The sequence below is a fragment of the Theropithecus gelada genome, chromosome 8 (genome assembly GCF_003255815.1).
Source record: "Theropithecus gelada isolate Dixy chromosome 8, Tgel_1.0, whole genome shotgun sequence".
In the NCBI taxonomy this organism is placed as follows: domain Eukaryota; kingdom Metazoa; phylum Chordata; class Mammalia; order Primates; family Cercopithecidae; genus Theropithecus; species Theropithecus gelada.
The window spans coordinates 90,252,730-90,280,462 of record NC_037676.1 but is presented as its reverse complement, the minus strand read 5'-3'; the positions used below and the strand labels follow the sequence as shown (position 1 = coordinate 90,280,462).

General features: G+C 37.3%; 1 protein-coding gene across 1 annotated transcript; it reads left to right on the top strand.

Moving 5' to 3' along the window:
* Positions 1 to 18,722: 18,722 nt before the first annotated feature.
* DCAF4L2 (DDB1 and CUL4 associated factor 4 like 2) lies at positions 18,723 to 20,899 on the top strand. The gene has a single exon (XM_025394624.1). It carries the CDS (start codon positions 18,841 to 18,843, stop codon positions 20,026 to 20,028), a length of 1,188 nt encoding a protein of 395 aa, XP_025250409.1. The 5' UTR covers positions 18,723 to 18,840; the 3' UTR covers positions 20,029 to 20,899.
* The last annotated feature ends 6,834 nt before the right edge of the window (positions 20,900 to 27,733 follow it).

The following is a 27,733-nucleotide window of genomic DNA, read 5'->3' as shown; positions in this document are numbered from 1 at the left end:
CAGGCAAAAATGCCAGAAATCTCTTGAGCAAAAACAGTCTTATATATTGTTTTCCATGACTTCCAGACTCTGGAGATTTCGATAAATGATGCAATTCTGAGCGTTTTTCCTCTAAATTGAGCCCAATTTAAACTCTGAAACTTTAGCAACAAGCATGAAAATAGTAATTATTATTTTTTTCTTGTTTTATGTGTGTATTTTACCTGCTTTTATGTAGCTTAAAAGTATTGTTTATTTTATTCCTTAAGATTCGCTCCTCTTCAATAAGAAGAAATGAGACCAGCCCAGGAAACATGGTGAAACCCACTCTACAAAATACAAAAGTTAGCCAGGTGTGGTGGTGCATGTCTGTAGTCCCAGTTACTTGGGAGGCTGAGAGGTGGGAGGAACACTTGAGCCTGGGAAGTCCTGGCTGCAGGAAGCCACGACTACAACACTGCCCTCCAGTCGGATGACAGAGCAAGACCTGTCTTAAAAAATAAAGAAAGAGAGAAAGAGAGAAAGAGAGAAAGAGAGAAAGAGAGAAAGAGAGAAAGAAAGAAAGAAAGGAAGGAAGGAAGGAAGGAAGGAAGGAAGGAAGGAAGGAAGGAAGGAAGGAGGAAAGAAAGAAAGAAGGGAAAGAAAGAAAGAAAGAAAGGAGGTCAGGTTTGGTGGCTCATGCCTGTAATTCGGCACTTTGGGAGGCTGAGGTTAGCAGATCACTTGAGTCCAGGAGTTCAAGACTAGCCTTGGTGATATGGTGAAACCCCATCTCTACAGAAAATATAAAAACTAGCCAGGCGTGTTGGCATGCACCTGTAGTTTCAGTTGCTCAGGAGGCTGAGGTTGGGCGGATTGCTTGAACCTGGGAGGTACAGGTTGCAGTGAGCTGAGATCATGCCACTGCACTCCAGTCTGGGTGACAGAGCAAGACCCTGTTTCAGGAAAAAAAAAAAAAAAAAAGAAGAAGAAGAAGAAATGAAATGATATTTGGGTAATGACATGTTTTATTTAATGAACTACATTGATTAAAGTAGATAACAGGTCAATAAGCACACTTTTGGATATCAGGTAGAATACAATGACAAAATATGAGCATGCGTGTATGAATTGGTTACAGGTATTCACCTAGGCAGCTAATATGTCTTCTTTTTACATACAGCAGCATTCTGGAAGGGGTGGCAAATAGGGAGAGCAGAAAGGGAAGGTTTTGACTGTAGTACAATCCTTAGGCTAGTCCTGTTTATAGTAAAGAAACAAAATGTATTTGCTGTCTTATTGAAAGGACATTCCTTCTTTGATAATTAAACTGTGCATACGTTAAGTGTCTTCTTAATTGTGGTTATGCGTTTGCTTTTTACGTTTGGATTCATAATGACCATCACCAATTAAGCAACACTGGAAATCTGTAGTGATCAAGCGTATCAAATATACCTTTTCTCTGAAGCTGTGCAGGGGAAAACAGCCCTGTTCTCCCTGAAACTGATAGCACTTTGAAAGGTAATGAGCTATGCAAGAAGCAGACAGTGAATACAGGCTTTATTTAGTGAGCTTGGGCTGGCTTGCTGTTATAGTATAAAAAATAAACATTGTAAAACAACAATTGATTTCTGATGAGTAAAAAGAATGGACTCAGACTGTTATAGCAAAAACTCAATACTCAACAATCGCTGATTTGTACACTACTATCCTTCTTTCCTAGAAACACCAAAATCTACTTTCTATTACTTATATTTTGTCATTTTCCTGCCTCAATGAACTTTATGTATATCTTAACTTTGGACTAAAGATTTTGTAGGAAATATATATGTTCTTTTTCTAAAGTTGGAGTCATTTATCTGGACAGATGGTCATGCCAGTTTAACACATTGTGCATAAATGCTATGTAGCATGGCCAGAGTATAGAATGTTCTCTTTTGTGAAATAGTTTTATTTTAAAAAGTTACTATATTATGAAAAAAACCATACTTTGCCCATGTGTGTTACTAATTTTTCAAGAACTATATTGAACACAAAGATCAGTGTGATCATGATTTATTTTTCTTTGATTCAAAGGCTTTCATCATTATGTATAGCTGAGTTGAAGTTCCACTTAATGTTTTATCTTAGTTATTTTTCATACACTTTTGCAAGTAGGAAATACTATTTATTGAATCTGTGTTTATGCTAGGATATGACGTATGCTATATCATTTTGACCTTGTCTCTGTCATGAAATTGTTATGATCAATATTTCAGGTTTACAGTTGAGGAAACATACTCAGAGGCATTAGGTAATGTGCATAAAGATGGTAAGTGTGAAGACTGTTTCAGGAATCATACTTAAGGTAGTGATTCCTCGGTGGTGTTCTGCTCAGAACCTTTTCTTTTTTTTTGAGACTGAGTCTCACTCTGTTGCCCAGGAGTGCAGTGGCACGATCTTGGCCCACTACAACCTCCACCTCCTAGGTTCAAGTGATTCTCCTGCCTCAGCCTTCCGAGTAGCTGGGACTGCAGGCACACACCACCACACCCGGCTAATTTTTGTCATTTTTAGTAGAGATGGGGTTTCACCACGTTGGCTAGGCTGGTCTTGAACTTCTGACCTCAAGTGATCCTCCCGCCTCAGCCTCCCAAAGTGCTGGGATTACAGGCATGAGCCACCGCGCCCAGCCTGCTCAGAACCTTTGATGGTATCCCATTATGCATCGAATACACTGCAAACCTCTAGCAGACATCTCCACAAATGAATTTCAATCTGCATTTCCTCTACTTTCCATCCACTAAATTTTGTGCTTTAGCTGCAGATAACTTTGAATTCTTTGAAAATGTCCTGAGCTTTCCTTTGTACCTGCTCCATGATTTTCCCCCTATGAAACGCTCCTTTTCATAATCTCTGCCAATGAATATCCTAGTCTTTCTTCATGATGCAGATCACCTGCCAGCTTTCCATATGTGTCCCTCAATTCCTTCAGGTGAAATTAATTATCCCCTCTTCTAAGATTGCAGAATTATATTCTTTTATTAAAAAATATCTTCTGTTCTGATGTGCATTTGTCTATTTCCTTGGTTCTGATTTCCACTGTTGCTTAATTGGTGATAGCCATTATGAACCGAAAAGTAAAAAGCAAAGATATAACCACAATAAAAAGTACACTTAAGCTGCACATTTTAATTATCAAAGAAGAAATTTCCATTGGTAGAGGAATACACCTTTCGGCAGGACAGCAAATAAATTTTGTTTCGTTAACAGGACTAGCCTAAGGACTCTGCTAAAATCAAAGCCTTTCCTTTTTGCTCTCCCTATTTGAACTCCTTCCGGAATGCCCCTGTATGTAAAAAGAAGACATAGCAGCTGCCTAAAATATAGATATCTTTGTAAAATGGTGGCATTTTATATATCCGTATCTTTTGCTTCATCCGTAATTATAGGTAATTATAACATATACTTTGCTTCGCCCATCCTAATATCTTGCGTACCGAGTAGGCTCTTGCATACCGAGTAGGCACTCAAAAAACAGTTTTGAGTTGGCTTTCTAGTCGATAGAATATTTTATAAATTAGCTTTTTGTGTATTCAGAAATGTTGGAAATGACAAATGACTGGTTGATTTTGGAATACCATGGTGATATACAATGTGTACATTCTATTCTAAAGATGTTACTTCAGTATTCAGCATGCAAACACTTGGTAATTTTCTATTATATGGTTATTACAAATTTAATCTTGTTATTAATTCCTGGAAAAGAGCTTCTAATTCCATATTGATTATAAATATGAAAAAAATGAAAATTACAATGGAAGGAATTCCTAGTTATACACGTCTTTAGCTCTTTACACTATTCTTGTAAAACAAGGTATATTATTTATATTTATCATCCAAGACATGCAGTTGACCATTTTTAATCTAATGTTCAGTGATTTAATCATAGTGACAATTTCTGGTTATAGAAATAATTTTTGTTAGCATTAGTGGATTGATTTAATATTTCAAGGACTTACTAGGACAGATGTAAATGCTAGATTATGGAACCTTAAGGATGACCTAGTTAAGGGCTTCTTTTTTTTTTTGAGATGGAATCTCACTCTGCTGCCCAGGCTGGAGTGCAGTGGCACGATCTCGGCTCACTGCAAGCTCCGCCTCTTGGGTTCACGCCATTCTCCTGCCTCAGCCTCCTGAGTAGCTGGGACTACAGGTGCCCGCCACCACAGGTTCTTAGTACTAGGATTCTAGACTTAGAGATGCTGATGATCCCTCTCAATTTACATGCACAATATTTGTATTTGTTGTTCCTTCCTCCACCTGTAGAGTTTTTGTATATTCTTCTCATGTAGTTTTATAATCACCTAAGCTGTCAATAACCACTGAAGTCATCTCTCTAAATTTACAAAGGAGTCCCAGAGAGATGAAAAGACACGTATATGTCATTGCCTCACTGAAACCAGAACCCAGGTCTTCTAATTCCATGCACAGTGACTTTCCTGAACATGATGTTAACTGGTGCCATATTGTGAATTCATAACACATCCGTATATTCTTCATTAACCTTAAAGAGAAACACGGGAAGATGATACATTTAATGATAACAGTAAAAATGAAGCTTACTGCTACTTTTGTTTGTCCTTCAATTCCTAAATTAATTCTGGGAATAGAATGTAACACTAAACATATAGTCACAACATGACCTATTCTTAGCATTCTTTATTTCTGTTTATTTCTTTCACTTTAAAAGATTATTTTGAAGCAAGTAGAAGCTCTACATTTTGTGAGAAGTCTCCGAAATACTGAGGGAAATGTCTGTCCCAAACACCTTTGATAAAGTAAGCATCTGAATTATTTTTCTGTTTAGGGAAAAGATAAATTATTATACTTTTGACTTAAAAAATTCAGCATTTATTTTATTGATATACTTTCTGACACTGCATTTTTAAATAATACAACAAACAAAAAACCCCACATATACAACAAAACCAAAACAAGGAAATAAGTAAACCAAAAGTGAGATGGCAAATATTAACAACTTATTTTCTAAGAAATTTGCTTATTTTTCTGGATGAAAGGAGAAAACTTTGGTGTCAATGACTGATACATAATAATGTACAAAATACACTAGATATTTTATCAATTAAAATACTAAGCCAACACCTGCTACTTCATTCTATCAGTATTATAGTAAACTAGAACTAGCTTATTTTGGAAATCCAGTTTTTTCTAAAGACTTATTTTTTGGTAATTTTTGCCTCACAGAAATTTATTAGTATAAACATATATTTTAAGAAGTAGTACATTTTCAAATCAATGCTTCATATTCAAAAGTGATCTTTTCTGCATACAGATACCATCCGAGTTACTGATCAATTGATCAATTTTTATTTGCATGCTTTCCAAAACAGGAATTAAGGTAGCTCAATGCCTAAGTTGTTTCTCTAGGAAAGGGTTATAGTTTCTTTTGTACCTGGCAATAAATTGTAAATTTTCTGACTAGAGCCAAGTACCTATCTATGGCCCAAAAACATATATATAGTTTCTCTTTACCTCTCTACTTTTCTTCCCTTTTTCACTCCCTTCCTCTCTCTATCTGTGCCAAGATAACTAGGTTACTCAAAGACTGAATTATTTGTTTAGCATAATACTGTAGCTTAAATTGTTTTTAGAACTATGCATACATTCCATCAAGTCCGTCCCTCAGACTTAGATTGTCTGAGCTGTGTCAAGATCTCTAAAAAGCCTGGGATTTTACCCTAATTGCAAGCTAACAAGTTAGCCTGCCACAGTTTCATAGATGTTGACAGGAGATACAAGACTCTTGGAACAGAGACAAAAGACTTTATTGCTCACAGCAGAGCAGATACCATAAACTTCATGTTTGCATTGGTTCCCCTTGCCACCCACGTCCCATAGAGACAACATGAAGCAGGGTCAGGAGGAAGCTGTGCATTGCGAGTGGGTTTGTGTCACAGCTGAGGGAACTCCAGGTTAGGAAACCCCATTCTTTTAAAACGGCTACTAGTTAACTTACACAATCTTTGCCACAAAAGAAAACATATCTTTTTTTTTTTTTGAGACGGAGTCCCGCTCTGTCACCCAGGCTGGAGTGCAGTGGCGCGATCTCGGCTCACTGCAAGCTCCACCTCCCGGGTTCACGCCATTCTCCCGCCTCAGCCTCCGAGTAGCTGGGACTACAGGCGCCCGCCACCACGCCCGGCTAGTTTTTTGTATTTTTAGTAGAGACAGGGTTTCACCATGTTAGCCAGGATGGTCTCGATCTCCTGACCTCGTGATCCACCCGCCTCGGCCTCCCAAAGTGCTGGGATTACAGGCTTGAGCCACCGCGCCCGGCCCAAGAAAACATATCTTTATTATTCTGGATAGCTACCAAGTGTTCCCTGTTCCCCAGAGAGACCTTATCTCTAACTAATTGTTGTTTCCTATACAAATGTCTTTGAAAAGATAGTCCAGAACAAAAGGGTGGCAAGACATGCAGCAATGAGAGGGAACATTGTAGAGTTGTCACTCATCAAATAGTGTTAAACTTGATCCTTACTTTCTGTGGTAAAGTAAGTGGTAAACTTGATCCTTACTTACCGTGGTAAAAAGTGGTAAAATTGATCCTTTATCCTTTTTAAGGATAAAGAGTGCATAGACAAAGAGTTACTAAGAGTATATGTAGAGGAAAGAATTTTTGTCCTCTGCTATATGATTACATGTTATTTTCATCTTAAGTAAAAAATTGATACGCAGAAAATAATCTAAAGTTGCAACTGACAATTGTGAAAGAGATGAAATAATAAGGCCCACGGAGGAACAGGAACTCTCAGATACTGCTAGTGTTAGTATAGTTTGGCATAATTTTTAACAGGTGAATTTGTTTTATGTATCAAAAGTCTTAAAATGTGTGTGACACATACTCTAAATACTTTCCCAAAGACATCAGTATAGCTGTGGACAAAGATAGAAATGGTTATTAGCTGTGTTTTTCTAAAAAGAAGGAAATAGAAACCACTTCATGAATAAAAAAGAAATTATTTAAGAAAATTATGGTTTACTCATGCAACGGAAAACCATATATAAAATGAAACCTATGTTATGGAAGAATTCCTAATACCATTGTAAAATAGTCACAGTATAGGGCTGGAGGCTACAAAACAGTGTGCACCATAAAACAATGTTTTTAAACAGGAAGTACCTAACTTTATGTGCATGTGAGTATATAAATATAGAATTACTGAAAAACTGTATACTAAAATGTTTATGTTAATGGTGAGATTACAATTTCTCTTTTAATAAATTTGCTTTAAACTTTTCTACTTTTCTGTTTTTAATATTATTTTTCTAATAATTGTGCATGTGCTACTTTATGATTAGAATATATGTTTTTTAACTTTTAATGCAGATTCTTTGATGTGACGTAGAACATTATTCTATGACATACAGTATATAAAACTGTTAATTTATCCTGGATTTTGAAGTGACGAGTTATAATAAGGACAAAAGAAGTCAGACACTGCCTTTACATCCATTGAAACATCCACCTTTGCTATAAAACTGGTATTAAGAAAGTAAGTTAAGAGTAAACATAAAAATGAAAATATATTAAGTATTTCACTAATGAAATTTTTTTTATCAGGAGCATAATTGATATACCTCTGATCAAAACTGTTGATTGACATATCCAAATGTCTGGTATTTCAGATGCCAATATTAAGAAAAAGTTTAGTAACAATGATATATAGTTTTGATTTTCATATTGGAATAAAGAATATTTATAACTTTATGAGAGTGTTTTGGGAAAGTGATTGTAAATGGCTGATTGGAACCTTCTACATCAGCTCATTTAGAATCAAATCACAAAAATTATAAAATCAAACAGTTTATATTTCAAACTAAAAAATATACAAATTTTATGTTATCAACAAGTCATGTTTACCCTTGCAAAATTAACTAAAAATTAAAATAGTGTTCACCATTTGTAAAATGAGCTATATTAACATTTCTCATATACTACAAATTTTACATATTCAAGTTTATTTATTTATTTATGTATTTGTTTATTTGTTTATTTATTTATTTGAGATGCAGTCTCACTCTGTTGCCCAGGATGGAGCACAGTGGCATGATCTTGGCTCACTGCAACCTCCGCCTCCAAGGTTCAAGAGATTTTTGTGTCTCAGTCTCCTGAGTAGCTGGGACTACAGGTGTGTGCCACCATGCCTGGCTAATTTTTATATTTTTAATAGAGAGGGGTTTTTGCCATATTGGCCAGGCTGGTCTTGAACTCCTGACCTCAGGTGATCCACCTGCCTCAGCCTCCCAAACTGCTGGGATTACAGACATGAGCCACTGCACCCCAGGCATGTATGTTTGGATCACAGTAATCAAATATGAATATTTTTAAACAAAATCACATGTTCTAACACAAAACTTCTAAACTACTAAATCTCTTTAACTCTTATAAAATTCATTGTTTCATATATAGTCCAGGTGTCTTTTATTTGCTCCTCCAGATGTGCACTCCACCTTTCTTTCCATACTTTCTGCCCCAGAACCTGTCCTCTGTGGACAACATCCCAACTGCACAATTCAGTGATGTTAGTGATGTAGTTAGGCCATGGTGGGAGTATTTACTCCATGAAAATCCTAACAGGCGCCAAATCAGTTTTTTTCCTTTTTCTCCTCTAAGAGCCAGTGGTTTAAACATTTACCACCATGAAGCTCTAATTCACACATATAATAGATAGCTATTAATTACATAAATTATCTAATAGTTTACATTGAGAATCACCATTTTAAATGTGTGTGTGTGTGTGTGTGTATGTGTGTGTGTGTGTGTGTGATGTGTGTTACAAGTGGGATTCGCCTGCTAATGAGAAACCCCACCACCTTCTTATGGGTAGAGGGAAAAAGGTTTGGGTAGAGGGAAAAAGTTTAGGATGAAGTACAATGAAATGGGAGAATTCCCTAACAAATGAAACAACTGACTATTATTTGGCAAAGTATATTTACCTGAGTGAACTATAGGGACAATTGAGAGACGGTTAAAGGAAAGGGACTCCCCTTAATTTTTAACACAGAAACTATAATATGGTCTTCATATTGGCCTTATTTCTCCATCAACATTTACTAAATCAAATCTAAGTTTTATTCTCCTCTCAGAAATCATTAGAAACAGCAGTATTATGGTTATCAAGCACTTATAGGACTATGTACAATTATTAAGCTGTTGGAAAGAACAGGAAAACAAATTTTAAGCAGAACTCTTACTGTTAAAGCTTACAGGCTAAAACATGCATATCTAGAACAAAAAAGGTAGACGATCCCTTGTTTTACCATAATAACACTGAAGCATTTAAAAATATTAATATTCCTGAACACATAACATATAGTAATTTCAAGGTCTCTTGAAGTTATAATAGTATGCTTATCAAGGAAAGAAATAACTCCAGTTAAATACTTTCCTCCTGGTAGCAAATGCTGTAGTGAAGATATACCACAAACAGATGGTGCAGAGGATGTGAGATGGCTGGATGATGGGAGGATAATATCACTAAACCAGAATAAATTTGTGCTTGAGCCTGAGGATGGAACTGCTCAGAGAAATAGATAAGAAGCCAACAGTTTGGGGTTGGGATTACAGAGATAACTGCTTAATATCCAAATTATATTTTTCAAAGTATCAGAAGAGGTTGAAGATGCAACTAAATTGTAAAATATATCAACGAATGGAAGTCATATTTTTATTGCAATGATAATGCAAGGGCAGCTCAACGAACTTTGTAGAGCCATGCGGGCCTGCAAAGTTTAAATAAATGCACATCTATGAATTCCACCAAGCACTCCACAGTCTCTGCAAGCCAGGATTGCTTAGCATATGGCATGTGGGCATGCAGACCCTTTTATATGTGTAGATCTATATGCAAAAATGAGGAGGAATGTGGAATTAAAATGTGATAATTGTCCTTTTGTGCTTGTTCTTTTGGGAGTGCCTGTGTGTGTTGAGGAGTGATGTGGGAGAGAAAGGAAGTGAGGGGAAGGCAGGAGGTCTGGTTCATCCTACTCATCTATTTGTTGACTCCAATAATGTAGAATGAGATATTTTTGCATGTTGATCTTTCCCTTACTGAAGTATGAGGCTAATGAAAAGCAAATAATGGTCAGTTGTGCACATGCTTGTACAACACAACACCAGCACGTTTAGATGGGTTAAGTGTGGGTTGGCATACAATTGAATTTTCTGAACTAAACATGTACTGAGGGGGCATTTGAAATTTATTTCAGAATGAATCAGCAATTGAACATAACTTAAAATATTTTTTATTTAAATTATTTTTGAACTCAAAGCATTGAGCAATTTCATTTAATTTTAAAACATGAGGCTATTATTACCCCACTTAGATTATTTATTCACCTGCTGACAGCTCTATCTTAAATAATTATGATTCTATTCATCAAAATGCCTGATTTTTTTAAAAAGCCAGCCCCTTGATGGACATCAATCTGTTTCATAATGTTTCAGTGCATTTTTGATGGAAGGATACTGTTAAGTTAGTAATGAAAAAATTAGAGGAAAAAAATTCAAGAGGCAGAGTCTGAGAAAATGAATCATGAAAACAATCTGTTTTTTTTTTTTAAATACAAGATAATTTTAAAAGCCTAAAGAATGGTGAGCAGTGCTTTGCAAAAGTGTTAATTGAGTACAGTAAATATTATGTGTAAGGCACAGAGCAGTTGATGGTGGGCGTGTCAGGAACTTTTTTAAAATAATATTTTTTATTGAAGTACAGCTTACATATAAAAATGCTCAAATAATAATTATACAGCTTGATGAATTTTCAAAAATTGAAGAAACCTACATAACCAGCACGTGGATCAAGAAATAAAATATTTCTGGACCTCTAAAGTTCCACTTTATGCACTATTCTGTCACTACATTCACTCTCAGAGTAGCCTGTATCCTGAGTTATGACAATGTAGGTTAGTTTTGCCTGAAATATGTTCTTTTTTAAAAAATAGTTTTGCCTGAAATATGTTCTGTTTTTAAAAAATCTCTCTTTACATTCCATCTTTCTCCTCCCTGTTGTGCTCATCTTCATCACTGTAGCATCTATACAACACTTAACACTTGCCAAGAACCGTGTCTGTATTGCTATTTACTCCTTAAAACAACTCGATAAGGTACATATTATTATGATATTATCATTATTTACATTTTACAGATTGGAGAAATGAGTATTAAATTATTTAAATGAAGTGTACAGTAGTAAAATTAGTAAAAGATAGATGAGGGATTTAAATCCAAGCTTGTCAGACATCATCATGAAAGCCTTAAGACATTACACTGAAAGATATCCTTGTATTTTATTGATTTCCACCTGAGTATTTTTGCTTCTATAAAGCTTTAATTTCCTTGGACAAATATTTCTCAACTAATTTTATAAGCAAGGCACAAAAGTTAAAATATTGATCATCACAGCATCTGCCTTCAAAGAAAACCCCATACATATATAAATTTCATCACAGAGTGTATATTTGGGGGATACAAGGGAACACATTGTTGGAACAAGAATCATATGAATTTTCTGTTGAGAATCGTTACTGTGATGAATCATGCTTTTTGCTGGGACTGTATATATGTATACTGAGACAAAAAAGAAAGGTTGAGAACAACTGGCCTATCAGAAAAGAATAACACATTAGAGTCACAGATATAAGGAGCCAACTCTGTGCCTTATGATTAAGGCAACAAGTGAGTACTGAAGAACATCCAACTAAAGACTTCTGAGTTTTGACTGGTAGAAAGAGTGACACTTTTCCTCCAGGTATCTGAATTTTATCTAAGCCTTATTTTAAATACAACCTATATAATATGAAATTTAATATTAAAAGCATAAATAAAAAGAAACCAAGAAAAATGTTTTCAAGGGAAAGGGATATTTTTTAAAAAACAGTATTTGTCAACTTTGATTATACAGAAAACAGAAATGAGGTTGAAGGCAAAGTCACTGAGTTAATACTTGAATAAAACTATAATATCTTATATCTTTCCCAGACTAAATTATGAAGACTTTTAAAAGTCTGGTGCTTTGTCAGAGATACAGGAGGAAAAATTACTCTAAAATGAAAACTTCTCCATATTATGAAATCATTATGAATTATAGGTAAGAGTATTAAATTTAATTTGACAGGCTTATGTATGGAGTGTAAGTTTTCATGTATGTGTAAGTGTGGGCACATGCAAGAGACTATTAGAACTAGGACTTAAAAATACCTACTTTAATTTAGCTTAATATTTCTATAAAAATACAGCCTTTTCATTTTCCTGTTTCACCAAAGCAAGCATGTTATTTTAGTAAGTAGGATGTAAGGTTTACTAAAAAGATTATCTTGGCAAAACCAGAGTTGGGGCATTTCCAAGTTCCCACATGGAATTTAATAAATCCCCAAGAGAGGTGACCTTTTCATTTGGAGTAAGCTATTTGGTTAATATGAGAAGTCAGTGGGTGAAGAATTACATCAAAAACACATGAAGCTTCATAGGTAACAATCCACTAATCCATTATGAAATGCCAGCGAATACTTTATACTTTAGGTTTATTATTGTAAACAAAACAAAACAAAACAAAACTATTTTTATTTGCTTCAAAAAGGGTATGCTTTAGTGCAGAAATTGTAACAGTTCATATAAAAGCATAATAATGTTTTTATAAATATGACTGCTTTTAGGTATAATATTTGCAATGTTATGTTTGCATGATATTTGCAATGTGCTGAGACTAGTGCTAAGTGCTTTGCATACATTTATGCTCATCTTTTTAGCTAACAATTTAGTGAGATATTATAATCCCAATTTTCGAGATGAGAAAACCAAGCAAGGCACATAGAAATTTACTTGTGTTATGTTTTACCAATACTAAATGACAGACATAGAATTCAAAATGGAGTCTATTCAAAATTAAATCTCTTTCTTCTGGCCAGGTGCAGTGGCTCATGCCTGTAATCTCAGCACTTTGGAAGGCCAAGGCAGGAGGATCACCTGAAGTCAGGAGTTCAAGAGCAGCCTGGCCACCATGATGAAACCCTGTCTCTACTAACAATACAGAAATTAGCCGGGCGTGGTGGCAGGCGCCTGTAATCCCAGCTACTTGGGAGACCGCAGCAGGAGAATCGCTTGAACCCAGGAGGCAGAGGTTGCAGTGAGCTGAGATGGCACCACTGAACTTCAGCCTGGGCAACAGAGTGAGACTCCATCTAAAAAAAAGAAAAAAAAAAAAAAAAAAGGCCGGGCGCAGTGGCTCACGCCTGTAATCCCAGCACTTTGGGAGGCCGAGGCGGGCGGATCACAAGGTCAGGAGATTGAGACCACGGTGAAACTCCGTCTCTACTAAAACATACAAAAAATTAGCCAGGTGCTGTGGCGGGCACCTGTAGTCCCAGCTAGTCCGGACGCTGAGGCAGGAGAATGGCGTGAACCCAGGAGACAGAGCTTGCAGTGAGCCGAGATCGTGCCACTGCACTCCAGCCTGGGGGACAGAGCGAGACTCCGTCTCAAAAAAAAAAAAAAAAATTCTCTTTCTTCTATGTCACAGTGATTCACGTTTTGACCAAAACCAAGTATAGACAATAAGAGCAATTTCAGTATGTTCAAGATGAGAAAAAGAATTCTCAAGGGTTATTTAGCCAAAATGTATAAATTCTGGTGCATATATTTAATATTTAATGCTGCCAAAAAATATAATCTCAATCTAACCTTTTGATATGTTCAACTCTTCATGTTATGTTTTTTGGCTAAATGAAGGCAGTCACTCACACAGAATTTTATACTTATTTTATGAATTACCTTTCTTCTTTTGGACTTTAAGTGTATGCTTATAAATTTTTATTTATGTGTTTATATGAACATACTCATTGATATTAATATAACATAAAATGCTATCCATCTGCTAGAATTATATTTAAAGAGAGTACATTATGTGAGAAAGAGAACAAAGAAATGTAAGTTTGGACTTAAGTTTTATTAGAAAAGGACATTTCTTCAAAGACAGTTCACACTATATCTTGGGATAAAGGACACAGCTGAAAGCTAATATATCTATGTTATAACACGACAACCTGCTTAAAGCAATTTGATGCTCACTGAGTATATTCAAATGAGTTTTTAAGATTATGAAGCCTGCCTTGTCTTGCTAAGGATAAGTGAATGGCCTGTGTTGTTTCATATAAGGATCATCATCCCTCCTCCTAAATAATTAGCTTATAAAATTGAAGACAGTGTTTTGGCAGAAAGTGAGGTTCCAGGTTTTTTTTTTTTCCCTGCAGTCTCACTGATAATACAATTAAAACCACCTTTAACAGAACATCTTATTAAAAATAAACATCATAATTAGGTAAATATCTAGATTTTAAAAGATCTACGCTTTTCTGGTTTCAGTATTAAGTAGAAAAAAGTTATAAAGGGATTCTGATGTTCCTCAATGATATGTTCAAATGTTAATGACTTTGCTGTCCATAATTCTTTAGAAAATATTGTTAGTCTCCTCATACCCTATAAACATTTTATACTTGTGCTTTATAGCAAGATAAGAAAAATACTCTTCTCTTACATGCCCTCTAATTGCTAGCAATCACTGACCTTTTTACTACCTCCATAGTTTCTCCATTTACAGAATGTTGTATAGTTGGAATCTTACAGTATTTAGCCTTTTCAGACTGGCTTCTTTCACTTGGTAATATTTGTTTAACTTTTCTCCATGTCTTTTCATGGTTTCATAACTCATTTATTTTTAGTGCTGAATAATATTCCATTGCCTGGATGTACTACTGTTATTTATCCTTGCATCTTCTGAAGGACATCTTGTTTGCTTCTAAGTTTTGGCAATTATGAATAAAGTTGCTGTAAACATCCGTGTGGATGGTTTTGTGTGAATATAAATTTTCACTTCCTTTGGGTAAATATGAAGGAGCATGATTGCTGGATCATATGGTGAGAATATGTTTAGTTTTCTAAGAAACTTCCAAACTGCTTTCCAAGGTGGCTGTACCATTTTACATCCTTACCAGCAATAAATGAGAACTTACGTTACTCTATATTATCACCACTTTTTTTTTCTTCTTTTTTTTTTTTTTTTGGCCATTCCAAAAGGTATGTGGGTATGTCTGTTTGGTTTTTAAAAATTTCCATTTCTTCTTCAAATATTTCCACATCCAAAGTCTATTTTTGGAATGACAAAATATATAGTAAATCAAAATCAAAGGTGATGAGGGACAAAAGACTACACACTGGGGACAGTGTACACTGCTCAGATGATGGGTGCACCAAAATTCCAGAAATCACCACTAAAGAACTTATTTATGTAACCAAACACCACCTGTTCCCACAAAACTATTGAAATAAAAAAAATAAAAAATTTACAATAAAAATATATTTAATGGTTAAAGCTTTTACTTCTACTTCTTGATAACCCTACCTGGGGATTCTACAACTCCTAAGAGTATATGGTAGTTCTCAGATATTAATATAAATTGTTATCATTAAAAAATATCCATTTCTTCTTCAAATATTTCCACACCCAAAGTCTAGTTTTTGGAATGATGCAATACACAGAACATCAAAATCAAAGCTGTAAGAAAAAGATTATAATTTTAATCACATATTTAAGTCTAAGATAAGGGCTCTGGTGTCAAGTGGTCTCAAGCTTTTAGAGTACAGTTAACTATGCAGTTAACTATAGGCAATCAATCACAGGAGCCACAAGAGCTCTCAATGGCCAAAGCTGCAATAATTTTAGCAAATAAATAAATGACGTATAAAATAAGTATTCAAGAGGCCATACTATATAAATAAATGAATACATTAATATAGACACACCTATAAAAATCTCCCTTATAGAATAATTCCTAATAATTGATGTGTATGTTCTGCCCTCAAGAAACTAAAGCATAAATCCCTACTCCTGAAGTGATAGATGTGCAAAGCTCCTTCCTTTCAAGGGGTACAGTGTGAAAAGAGAGGGACAGATGTTTATAGCATACAGTGGAAAAACCCAAGAAACACTACCATATTCAGGTGACCAAAGTTAACATCAATGATGATAAGTCATGTCCACAAGACATCTGCACCCTTAATGGCATTTTCCTCTGTTGTCTTCCTCCAAAAACATAAAACCCCAGTATTAGTATGGGAAAAACATCAGACAACTCTCTATTGAGAGATATCTATAAGATATGTGACCAATATGCCTCAAAGCTGTCATGTATATAAAAAGTAAGGAAAGTCTAAGAAAAGGTCATGGCCAAGAGAAGCATAAGGAAACATGATTGATATTATATCATGGATGGGATCCTCGAACAGCAACAGGTCACTGGATAAAAACTAAGGAAATAGGAATAAAATATAGACTTCAGTTAATAATAAAGTATCAATATTGGTTTATTAGTGTAATGAATTTATCATTCTAGTGTAAAATGTTAATAATATGGAAACTGGGTGCAGAGTATGTGGGAAGGCTCTATATTATCTTTGTAATTTCTCTGTAAATCTAAGACTGTTGGAGAATTTTTAAAGGGGTTATTTAAAAAATTAAATTGCCTAGATGCATTCGAAGGCAAAAGTTATTATATTGGATAAAAACTTACCAGCAATATATTGTTTATATGAACCCATTTACATAAAAGAACAAATTTAAGTTGAAAGTAAAAGGTGAGAAAAGGTACAGCAAACACTATCAACCAGAAATCTTGGTTGCATATATAAATATTAGATAAGAAGGGTTTAAGGATAAGGATACTTTAATATCAGAGAACACATATTTAACAAAATAAAAGTTGGGCCAGCGTGGTGGCTCAAGCCTGTAATCCCAGCATTTTGGGAGGCCGAAGCGGGTGGATCATGAGATCAGGAGATTGAGACCATTCTGGCTAACAGGGTGAAACCCCATCTCTACTAAAAATACAAAAAAAATTAGCCGGGCATGGTGGCAGGCGCCTGTAGTCCCAGCTACTCGGGAGGCTGAGACAGGAGAATGGCCTGAACCCTGGAGGCGGAGCTTGCAGTGAGCTGAGATCACGCCACTGCACTCCAGCCTGAGCGACAGAGCGAGGCTCCGTCTCAAAATACCAAACCAAACTAAACTAAACTGAACTGAACTAAATGAAAGTTGGCCGGGTGCGGTGGCTCACGCCTGTAATCCCAACACTTTGGCAGGCCAAGGAGGGTGGATCACAAGGTTAGGATATCGAGACCATCCTGGCTAACACGATGAAACTCTGTCCCTACTGAAAATACAAAAAATTAACCAGGCTGGTGGCAGGTGCGTGTAGTCTCAGCTACTCGGGAGGCTGAGGCAAGAGAATGGCGTGAACCTGGGAGGTGGAGCTTGCATTGAGTCAAGATCACGCCACTGCACTCCAGCCTGGGCGACAGAGCGAGACTCCATCTTAAATAACGAACTAACTAACTAAATAAATAAAAGTTAAAAAAAAATTATAATAATAATGGCAATCATTCAAAAGGAAGACAAAAACAATCGTAAATTTGTGTGTACCTAATATCAACTTAAAATATACAAAGCAAAAACTTTGACAAATTAAATAGAAGAAATACATAACCCCTCAATCTTAACTAGACTTTGAAATGTCTTATGGAGAAACTGATAGAAAAGAGAAACAAAATATGCATAACTACAAAAAATTTGAAAAATGCATTAACCAACTATATCCCTTTCCCTGTTTATATATCTGCCTATATTTATATGTCTATTCATATCTATGACTTTGTTTTTCTACACCAAATAACTGAAGACTATGCATTCTTTTCAAGTGAACATGGAAATATAAATAAAGCCTTAAGAAATTCCAAAGGTTTTAACTTATGTATGTTTTCTGACCATAGTTGATTTAAGCTAATTATGAACGACAGAAAGGTAACTTGAAAAATTCCAAATATATGAAAATTACAGAATGCAATACTTGAACAGAAAGCTGAAAGAAGAGGATAACCAAATAACCAATAAGCATATGAAAAACTTTTCAAACCATACTCCAGTGGGAAGAGCACATCAAAATCGCATGATCTAATGTACTCCTACCCCTATTTGTAAAATGTAAACTGACCAACAAAAACAAGAATTGGCAAGGATGTATATATATTTTTGACAAGACTGTAATCGGTTTGTCAATATCTACTTAAGCTAAATATATGTTTACCTAATAACCCTTCAATTTCACTTTTTCTTTTTCTTTTTGATAGGAAGTCTCTCTTTGTTGCTCAGGCTGTAGTATAGTGGCGCTGTCTTGGCTCACTGCAACCTTCCACTCCCGCGTTCAAGCAATTCTTCTGCCTTAGCCTCCGGAATAGCTGGGACTACAGGCGTCCACCACTATGCCCAGCTGATTTTTGTATTTTTAGTAGAGACGGGGTTTCACCATATTGGCCAGGCTGCTCTCGAACTCCTGACCTCGTAATAGGCCCGCCTTGGCCTCCCAAAGTGCTGGAATTACACCGCGCCTGGCCGAATTTCACTTATTAGTAAATAAGAGAAATGTATGCATGCAGCTATTATAACATGTGTAAGAGGGGCCGGAAAAGACTCTCTAAACAGGAATAGAAAAGAATAAAAGCAGCTGTCAGAGTAGGAGAAAACTTGAGAGAAGCAACGGAACCCTTGTTTCAGATCACGCGATTCTAACGAGAGTTACGTCAGGGCACCTCAGAGCATTCGGGATTTTGGCCAAGGCGACGAAGGATCTCGTCCGGGTCGATCTCATACGCGCAGGCGCATATGCAGCGGAAAGTTCTTCCGTGCCAGGTCGTGCTGGTAAAGAAGCGGTACTTCCTCTTACTCCCTGGACAGAACTTCCCCTCAGGCAGGAGAACGTCCATCGAACGAAATGGAGAACAAAAGACCGCGACTGCTCGAGGAAGCGGACAAGCAGAAAAAGATAGCCAGAGTGGGACTCAATGCACCTTCCATGCTACGAAAGAACCAGCTAGGTTTCCTCAGATTCGCCAACTATTGCCGTTTAGCTCGCGAGCTGCGTGTAAGCTGCATGCAGAGGAAAAAGGTCCAGATTCATAGCTGGGATCCCTCGTCTTTGGCAAGCGACCGATTTAACCGCATACTGGCGAATACCAACACTGACCAGCTCTTCACAGTGAACCAAGTCGAAGCTGGAGGCTCCAAGTACGGCATCATCACCATGCGAGGCCTGACGACCCCTGAACTCCGGGTATACCCGCACAAAAGCCTCTACGTCCCTAATCGGAAGGTGAATTCTGTGTGCTGGGCTTCACTGAATCACTTGGATTCCCACCTTCTGCTGTGCTTCGTGGGACTCGCAGATACTCCCAGTTGTGCGGTGCTGCTCCCAGCGTCGCTGTTCATAGGTAGCTACCCAGGAATACGTCGGCCAGGCATGCTCTGCAGTTTCCAGATCCCTGATGCCTGGTCCTGTGCCTGGTCCCTGAACATCCACGCATATCACTGCTTCAGTACAGGCTTGTCTCAGCAGGTCCTGTTGACGAACGTGGTGACGGGACATCAGCAGTCATTTGGTACTAGCAGTGATGTTTTGGCCCAGCAGTTTGCAATCATGACTCCTTTGCTGTTTAATGGCTGTCGCTCTGGGGAGGTCTTTGGCATTGATCTGCGCTGTGGAAATCAAGGCAGGGGGTGGAAGGCCATTTGCCTATCCCATGATTCAGCAGTGACCTCTCTGCAAATCCTCCAAGAAGGGCAATGCCTGGTGGCATCAGACATGACTGGAACTATCAAGCTGTGGGACTTGAGGGCCACTAAATGTGTAACACAGTACGAAGGTCATGTGAATAACTCCGCCTACCTGCCCCTGCATGTGAACGAGGAAGAAGGAGTCGTGGCGGCCGTGGGCCAGGACTGCTACACGAGAATCTGGAGCCTCCGTCATGGCCACTTGCTCACAACCATACCCTCCCCATACTCCGCCTCGGAGGATGACATTCCCAGTGTGGCCTTCTCTTCTCGCCTCGGGGGTTTCCGAGGAGCACCAGGGCTGCTCATGGCTGTACGGGAGGACCTTTATTGTTTCTCCTACGGTTAATTCTTCAGGGTGCAGCCCGGAGGAACGTGGATTTGACTTAAAGAAGTAAAGAGTATCGTATTATCGTTCCTATGAGCGCATTTTAAGAGATGTTCGATGTTTGTAGATCCCATCCATCCGGCTGCCAGGGGTAAGGTGCTGTTTTATGTGAAGATAGTTCTGTAAAGTTGTTTCAGCTAAACTGTGGGCTTAGAGAGCGTGAAACTGTTTCCCTTTTCTTGTTAAATACCTTAGAATAGTTATTCCTCCCCCCCCCCCTTTTTTTTTTAACAAAAAATACTTTTCTAAGGACTGAAGATTGGCAAAAACTAAAATAAATTAAAACTGCTTCTTTCACCAGAAGCCCTTTAGAGAAGCATAACAATGCACTGGTGAGACTGTTTGACTAGTCCTACCTGGGTTTCAGAAATACATGCATCATCTGTACTTGAAGAGGCCAGTGGGAGAGGAGAGGAGGGGGAGGTCATTTACCTGAGTCTCTACGGAAGTTTTTAAGGCTACATTTTGGAATCATTAAACTTGGCCTTCTCAAACTCAATAGCAGATCTCTGAGATTCTCCTTTTATTATTTTCCGTAGGCAATGGAAGGAAAGGTAGATCTTTTTAAATAATAGAAGTGTTAAACAGTCCTTAACGTGCTTTTGTGGAGGTACCTTCCAGAATGTCAGGTACAGAAGCTCCGGTTTCTATTATTGTGACTTGAGTGTCAGATTCAAGGGCTAAGTGTCAAAGATAATTGACTGTGACTCTTTGTAATCTAGGAGCAGCAGGGCAATTTGTGAGATGGTTATTCAAAGTGTTAAAGAGCTTGTTTTTCTACCAAACAGTAAGCTAAAAAAAAAAACAAAGAAAGAACCGTGTAATAATGTTAGTGGCTCCTTCTTAATAGCCAAAGCCTGGAAATGATCTGACTTTACAATATGCTAAAATTGATAAATTGTGCTGTAATCACACAATTGGATAAAGCATAATATAAAATAAGGCACAATTGCTCTATGAGACTGTGGATTAATCCTAACATGTTGATTGTTAATGTAGATAGAAATGAGTACAGGCTGATTCAGATCTCAACTTCAAAAGCAGTAAAAACTTATCTGTGGTGATTACAGTTTGAATAGTAGGTATCTCTGTGGAAGGAAGAAAGGATATTGTTTATTTTGTTTTCCCTTTTTAGGATATTGTTTGGGAAGTAACATGGGGAAACTTTAGAAATGCAATTTTCTTTTTCTTGATGCTTGATACATACATATTTTATATGTCTATACACTTCACATTTTATATGATACCTCAAAAATGAAAATATGAAAACAGGACACTTGTAGTTGGTCAGGCAAGGGAATGATGATGGCCTGGACCTGAATATGAGAAGTAGAAATAATCAGAAAAATCAGAAATGATTGCATTGGAAGATCGTTCGAAGGTAGTATTAGTAAGACTTGCTGATGAGAGTAATCTAGAAAGTGAAAGACAGCATAAAGATTGCAGCTTTTTTGTTAACTTTAGGACTGGTGGATGGTGATGTCATTTACTAAAATGGAGAGGATTTGAGGTGAAAAAGTTTTAGGTGAAGGGAATAATGCTGAGTTTTAGGCAATTATTAAAACGTCCAATTCACTAGATAGGAGGTGATGTCAGGACATAGATGAGGTTAATGTAATAATTACATATTGATAGAGGAATAGGTCAATAGAGAAGATACAAAAGAGTGGTTAGGTGCATAGATTTTTGAAATCAGTTTAATTGGTTTTTGGTACTTGATGTGTGACAGGAGAAATTGTGTAAGCTGTACTTGTGTGACAGGAGAAATTGTGTAAGCTGTACTTGTTATCATTTCTTCTTTGTAAAATGTCTTAGATAATAAAATTAAATCATAAAGTAGATACTGGTTTAAAGGATGTATACATTGTCCCTTTTACATTGTAAGCACTGAATAACAACTAGCTGCTGATGTAATTTTTAAAAAAAGTCCAAAAGCAGCTATGGGCAGTTGACAAAAGAAAACGTAATGACTACATAACTTGCAAAACTCTTTACCCTCCCTTGCATGTAAAATAAATGCAAATAAAGCAGTGATTATGTATTGTTTTCATTCATTGTTCTAGTACAATTTGTTTGTTTATAGCAGCTTTATTTATAATTGCCAAAAACCAGAAACAAACAAGATGTTCCTCAAAAAGTGATGGATAAACAAACTAGTGTACATACTTATATGATGGAATATTACTTAGCAATGAAAATAAATGAGCTATTAAGCTGCAAAAAGACATGGAGGAATCATAAGTACTTATGAAGAAGCCAATCTCAAATGCTATATATGTATAATTCCAACTATATGGCAGTCTGGAAAAGACAAAACTAGAGATGGTTAAAAATATCAGTGGTTTCCCAGACTTCAGCAGGAGGGGAAAGAGGTCAATAGATGCAGTGCAGGCATTTTTAGGGTAGTGAAAGTATTCTGCGTGATAGATACTGTAATGATGGATGGATGACATTATGCAGTGTCAAAGCTCAGAACTGTACAACAACACAAAGAATGAACCCTAATGTAAGTTATGGGCTTCACTTAATTATAATGATCAATATTGGTTCATCAGTTGTAACAAACGTGCTACACTAACGCAAGATGTTAATAATAGGGTAATTTGCAGAGTAGAGAAGTGGTATATGCTCAGTTTTTATATTGTCTGTACTATCTCTTCAATTTCATGTTAACACTTCCCTAAAATAGTCTATTAATTATTTTTTAAAATAAGTTATGATCACAGAAACCAAAACAATGTGGAACAGGTTGTTCTTGGGTTGGATGACATGTAAACTTGAAAAATCCGTCAATAAACATCACTGAGACTGACAATGTCCATGAAGAAGATAAAGCTTCCCTTCAGGCTGCAGGCAGAATCAAGTTCAGATCCTGTTAGCTAATGATGATGGTGATATAAGACTTAAAATTAAGGCATTAAGGCCTATTATTATTACTTTTTTTGGAGACAGTATCTTGCTCTATCACCCAGGCTGGAGTGCAGTGGCATGATTTCAGCTCACTGCAACCTCCGCCTGCTGATTCAAGCGATGCTCCTGCCTCAGCCTCCTGAGTAGCTGGGATTACAGACAGGCACCATTATACCTGGCTAATTTTTAAATTTTTATTAGAGATGGGGTTTCACCATGTTGGCCAGGCTGGTCTCAAACTCTTGACCTCAGGTGATCCATCCGCCTCGACCTCCCAAAGTGCTGGGATTATAGGTGGGAGCCATCGCGCCCTGCCTAATTTTTGTATTTTTTAGTAGAGACAGGGTTTCACCATGTTGACCAGGCTGGTCTTGAACTCCTGACCTCAAAAGATCCACCTGCATAGGCCTCCCAAAATGTTGGGATTACAGGCGTGAGCCATTAAGGCCTATTATTATGCAATGCCTTGAAATCTGGTGAAATCAAGAGGAAATCTGGTGGCCTAATGAGTATTTTTCCTTCCCACTCCCCTCCCACAGATAAGTGTCCTAGCCTATTAACCATTTCTATTAAGGGGACTAGGCACAGTGCCTGCTTGTTTCTGACAAGCAGGTTTATGTTGCTGTTGCTGCGAGCCCATGGAATTATTCAAAGAAGCCAATCCCGTTCTCCCACAGCAAACAAGGAGTCACAACTACAAAGCCTATCTCCCTGATTGTTCGCTTTGTTCTCAAATGCAAACCTGTGTGACCCTGTGCAATGTCCTCCCTCAAGCTGTGAGTATATGTGACTAATAAATTGCTACCAATCTCATCTGTCCAGGGTCCAGCCATCTCCATAACCCTAGAGTTAGAATTTCTCCCTCACCAATGGGATGACTAAGAAGAAATTAAAACAAATGGGTCTTATCTATCAGTAAAACAATCGTTCCAGAAACTGGAACCCCTAATGGACTTAGGCTACTCAAAATTTCTTACAGGAATTGGAGAGACGTCACAGAAATCTGCTGCATACCATGGACACCTGCCAGCTGGTAGAATTGAAATTGAGTTTGTCACAGGTAGTAGTGGCTACATAACTCTGGTAAAGTCCTCAGACAGGTGAGGACATGCAACTTAGCTCCAGAAAGTGTTCAGTATATCATAGGAATCTCCCTAGTGTGCATATTTGGATGAATGAGATTCAGTCGTAAAGGCTACTTGCAGAGTGTCTCTCTGGTGTGTGTCAGGTTTTATTTCATTCCTTGCATTTCTGAAGTCTTTCTCCAGTGTGAACTTTCTGGTTCCAAATAAAGTTAAGTCTTTGACTGAAGGCTTTCCCCAAATTCATTTTATTTATAATGCCTATCTGGATTGTGAATTTTCTGCTGCTGAATCACAGCAGACATTTGGTTGAAGCTTTTCCCACGTAAGGCTTTTCTCTGTAGTAAACTTTTTGGTGTCAGATGAGGTTAGACTTTTTACTAAACCATTTCCAACATCTGCTTTACTCATAAGACCTTGCTGCATTCTCTAGTGTTGAAGGAGGCTTAGAGATATGGTTAGAGAATTCCCCACATTCACTTCATTAATTAAGCTTTTCTTCATTATGGATAGTTTGATCTTAAAATTCCAAATTTGCTGCATTCTTAATGCCCTTTCGAATTCTTCAATGTGAACTCTCCAGTGCTTAGTAGGTGTGGGTTTGCAGATAACTGATGTCTCCCATTTGCTACGCTTAAAAGGCCTTTCTCTAGTCCTCTCTCAGTCCCTGGGCTCTTTTCTTATTAAGGGCTCCTCCCTGCTATGTAGTTTCCAGTGTTGGTAAAGGTTTGCTCTGAACCAGAAGCCTCTCTCGTGTACACAATATCTTTCAAACTGGACCACACATTGCACTGGAGTGGGCCTTCTGGGTAGACATTCCTGTCGTGGAAGCCTTGACATGTGATACTCCATGTACAAAAACATTGTGTTCAAAAGGTTTTGTGTTGAGTGGAGTTGAAGCCCTGGCTAAGGAAATTCCCACAGTTGTTTTGTGTATAAGAGGTTTCTCCAGTGTGAACTCTCACCTGTATGATAAAGTTGTATTTATGATTAAGTACTTTTCTACATTTGCTGTTTTCATAAGGATTTTATTCCATATATATTCTCTGGTGCTTAACAAGTATTTATTGTGATTAAAGGCTTTCCGATACTCAATACTTCTGTAGTACCTTTGTCCAATGTAAAAGGCCTCCTGCCAGCTGGTGCTCCTGTATTGCACCCCTTCCCCACTGTGAGTGACCTGATGCTTGAGAAGACCTGAGCTGGTCAGAAAATCCTCCTTACCCTTCCTATATCTGAAGGGCTTTTGTGACAGGTGGACTCTGCAGTTCTTCAAAACTCAGTCCCTGCGCTCTTTTCTTATTAAGGGCTTCTCCCCACTATGTAGTTTCCAGTGTTGGTAAAGGTTTGCTCTGAACCGGAAGCCTCTCTCATGTACACAATGTCTTTCAAACTGGACCACACATGGCACTGGAGTGGGCCTTCTGGGTAGACATTCCTGTCGTGGAAGCCTTGACATGTGATACTCCATGTACAAAAACACTGTGTTCAAAAGGTGCTTCCTTAGGCTTTACTCTGCAAACAAGCAGGTCAGGCTCTCTCCAAGCGCTTTTTGCCATGGCTGAAATCCTGTCCACATAATCAGGCACTATATTAGTCTTATAGAGGTTCCATAGCAAAATACCACAGACTTGGTGGCTTAAGCAATAGACATTTATTTTTTCACAGCTTTGGAGCCTGGAAATCCAAGATTGAGTTGTCAGCAAGTTTGGTTTCTCCTGAGACCTATCTCATTGTCTTACAGACAACTCCCTTCTTGCTGTGTGCTCACGTGGCTTTTCTGTGTGTGTCCAATCCTGGGGTCTCTTCCCCTTTATATAAGGATACCAGTCCTATTGAATTTGGGCCCCACCCTTAAGACCTCATTTAACCTATATAACTCTTTAAAGGCTGTTTCCAAATATAGTCACATTGGGGGCTTCAATATATGAATCTGTTGGGGACACAATTCTGTCCATAATACAGACATAGGACTCTCCTAACCACTACAGTTGGATAATTTCATGGGACCAGGAAGGTGCTAATATGCATGGTTCCTAAGTGCGTATGCAGTTATATGAACCTAAGTTGTAAGAGCCAGAATGACTGCCACCACCTTTTTTTTTTTTTTTTAAGGTAGAATTTGCTTGTAAATGGGAAAGGGAAAAAGTGCCCCCATACACAGTTGTGAGGAAAGTAAAATTTAAATACTCCTAGAGGTTGGTTTAGCAAGAGCTAGCAAAATTTTAGAACTTTGCATAATTTTAAAATTAAAGTAATTTCATTTCTAGGAATTTGCCCCAAATTAATAGACATACAGAGATATTTATTTTCTACTATTTTCCTATATACCACATGTAATTTGATACATAAACTATATAGAAGAATACATTTAGATAGGAAAATATACATTTCATATATGCCATTCTGACATATAATCATTTGCAATTTATCAATATTATAAGAGCTTGAGGGGAAAGAAAGAACTAATATGTTAAATGTAATATTGTGATATGCCCTAAGATGTCTTCACATGAAAAAAAAATGCATTTTAGAGAGAAAAAACTGAAGAAGAGGGACTTTTTTTTTTAAGCAAGTGAACTGGTAATTATGGCCAAATTGAGTCTGAAGATCAACTGAAATAGCCATCCTTTGGTTTCAGAAAACATTATCAAGGTAGTTACAAGGACGTATGATAACTACCTACCTAATTTAAGAATGATGATTTTGAATATAGATACTATGGAGTAAGATGCAATATGTAATATAAATTGGGTTTATCTTCAGTCAAACATTTTTTTTTTGAGGGATTAGAGAAAACATTCTCCTAAAGATTTAGACTGTAGAGCTGTTTTTCCCCACATGCTTTTATTTATACAGAACAACACTGATTTCACTGATTTGAAAACTATTGGAATTGCCCTGTCCATACCAAAAAAAACAAACCAAGAAAAAAAACAAAACCCAAAAACCAAACCCAAAACAATCCCTCTCTAAATGACCACATGCTGTGAGTGAGGGAGGGAGTTTTCCCTAGAGGAAATGGCCTTCCCACTGTCCTTCCTGTTGTGGAGAGAAGAGTGGTTTCAGGAAAATAAAGAGAAAAAAAAAAATCTTTCCACTATTGGGGGCCAAAAGGTTGAGAGACTTTGTGGTGAATGTACCTAGAGATTTTCCTTAGCTAAGTGTGGGAGTAATAACTAGTTCTATGACACATGGAAATAATCAGGAGATTTTCAAGACCCTCAGACTAGGTCAAGGTTCTTTGAGTTCAAATAGATACCACTGCTGTTGCCAGTGAAATACCTTCTCTTCCTGATTTTAAGGTCAATTACTCCTGCGTGATGGAGACTCATTTCCTTGCCTGCTCTCATTGGTGTGTTGGTCAATGTTTAATAGCCAACTCTGGGGGTATGGGCAGGGAGCCCTGATTGGTAGCATTTGCAGTTTTCATGGTGTAAGTATTCCCACTTTGGACAATTTCAAGCTATTAATGTGATGCTACATGTTGAGATGAGATGTACATCGTTGGCTCTGCAGCCAGTAGTAAACTGTCTCTTGGCATGAGAAGCCTGAAGTGACAGAGCAGTGCTAGACCTTAACATTGAATGGGAAAATGGCTGTGCCCCATTGCAGGTGTATTTTCTTTTGGATAATCATAATCACTAAATCATGATTTCCCACAGAATTAAGTT

Bases quoted from the DNA above. Each gene is read 5' to 3' on its own strand.
- DCAF4L2 (XM_025394624.1), top strand. From the start codon at position 18,841: ATGGAGAACAAAAGACCGCGACTGCTCGAGGAAGCGGACAAGCAGAAA.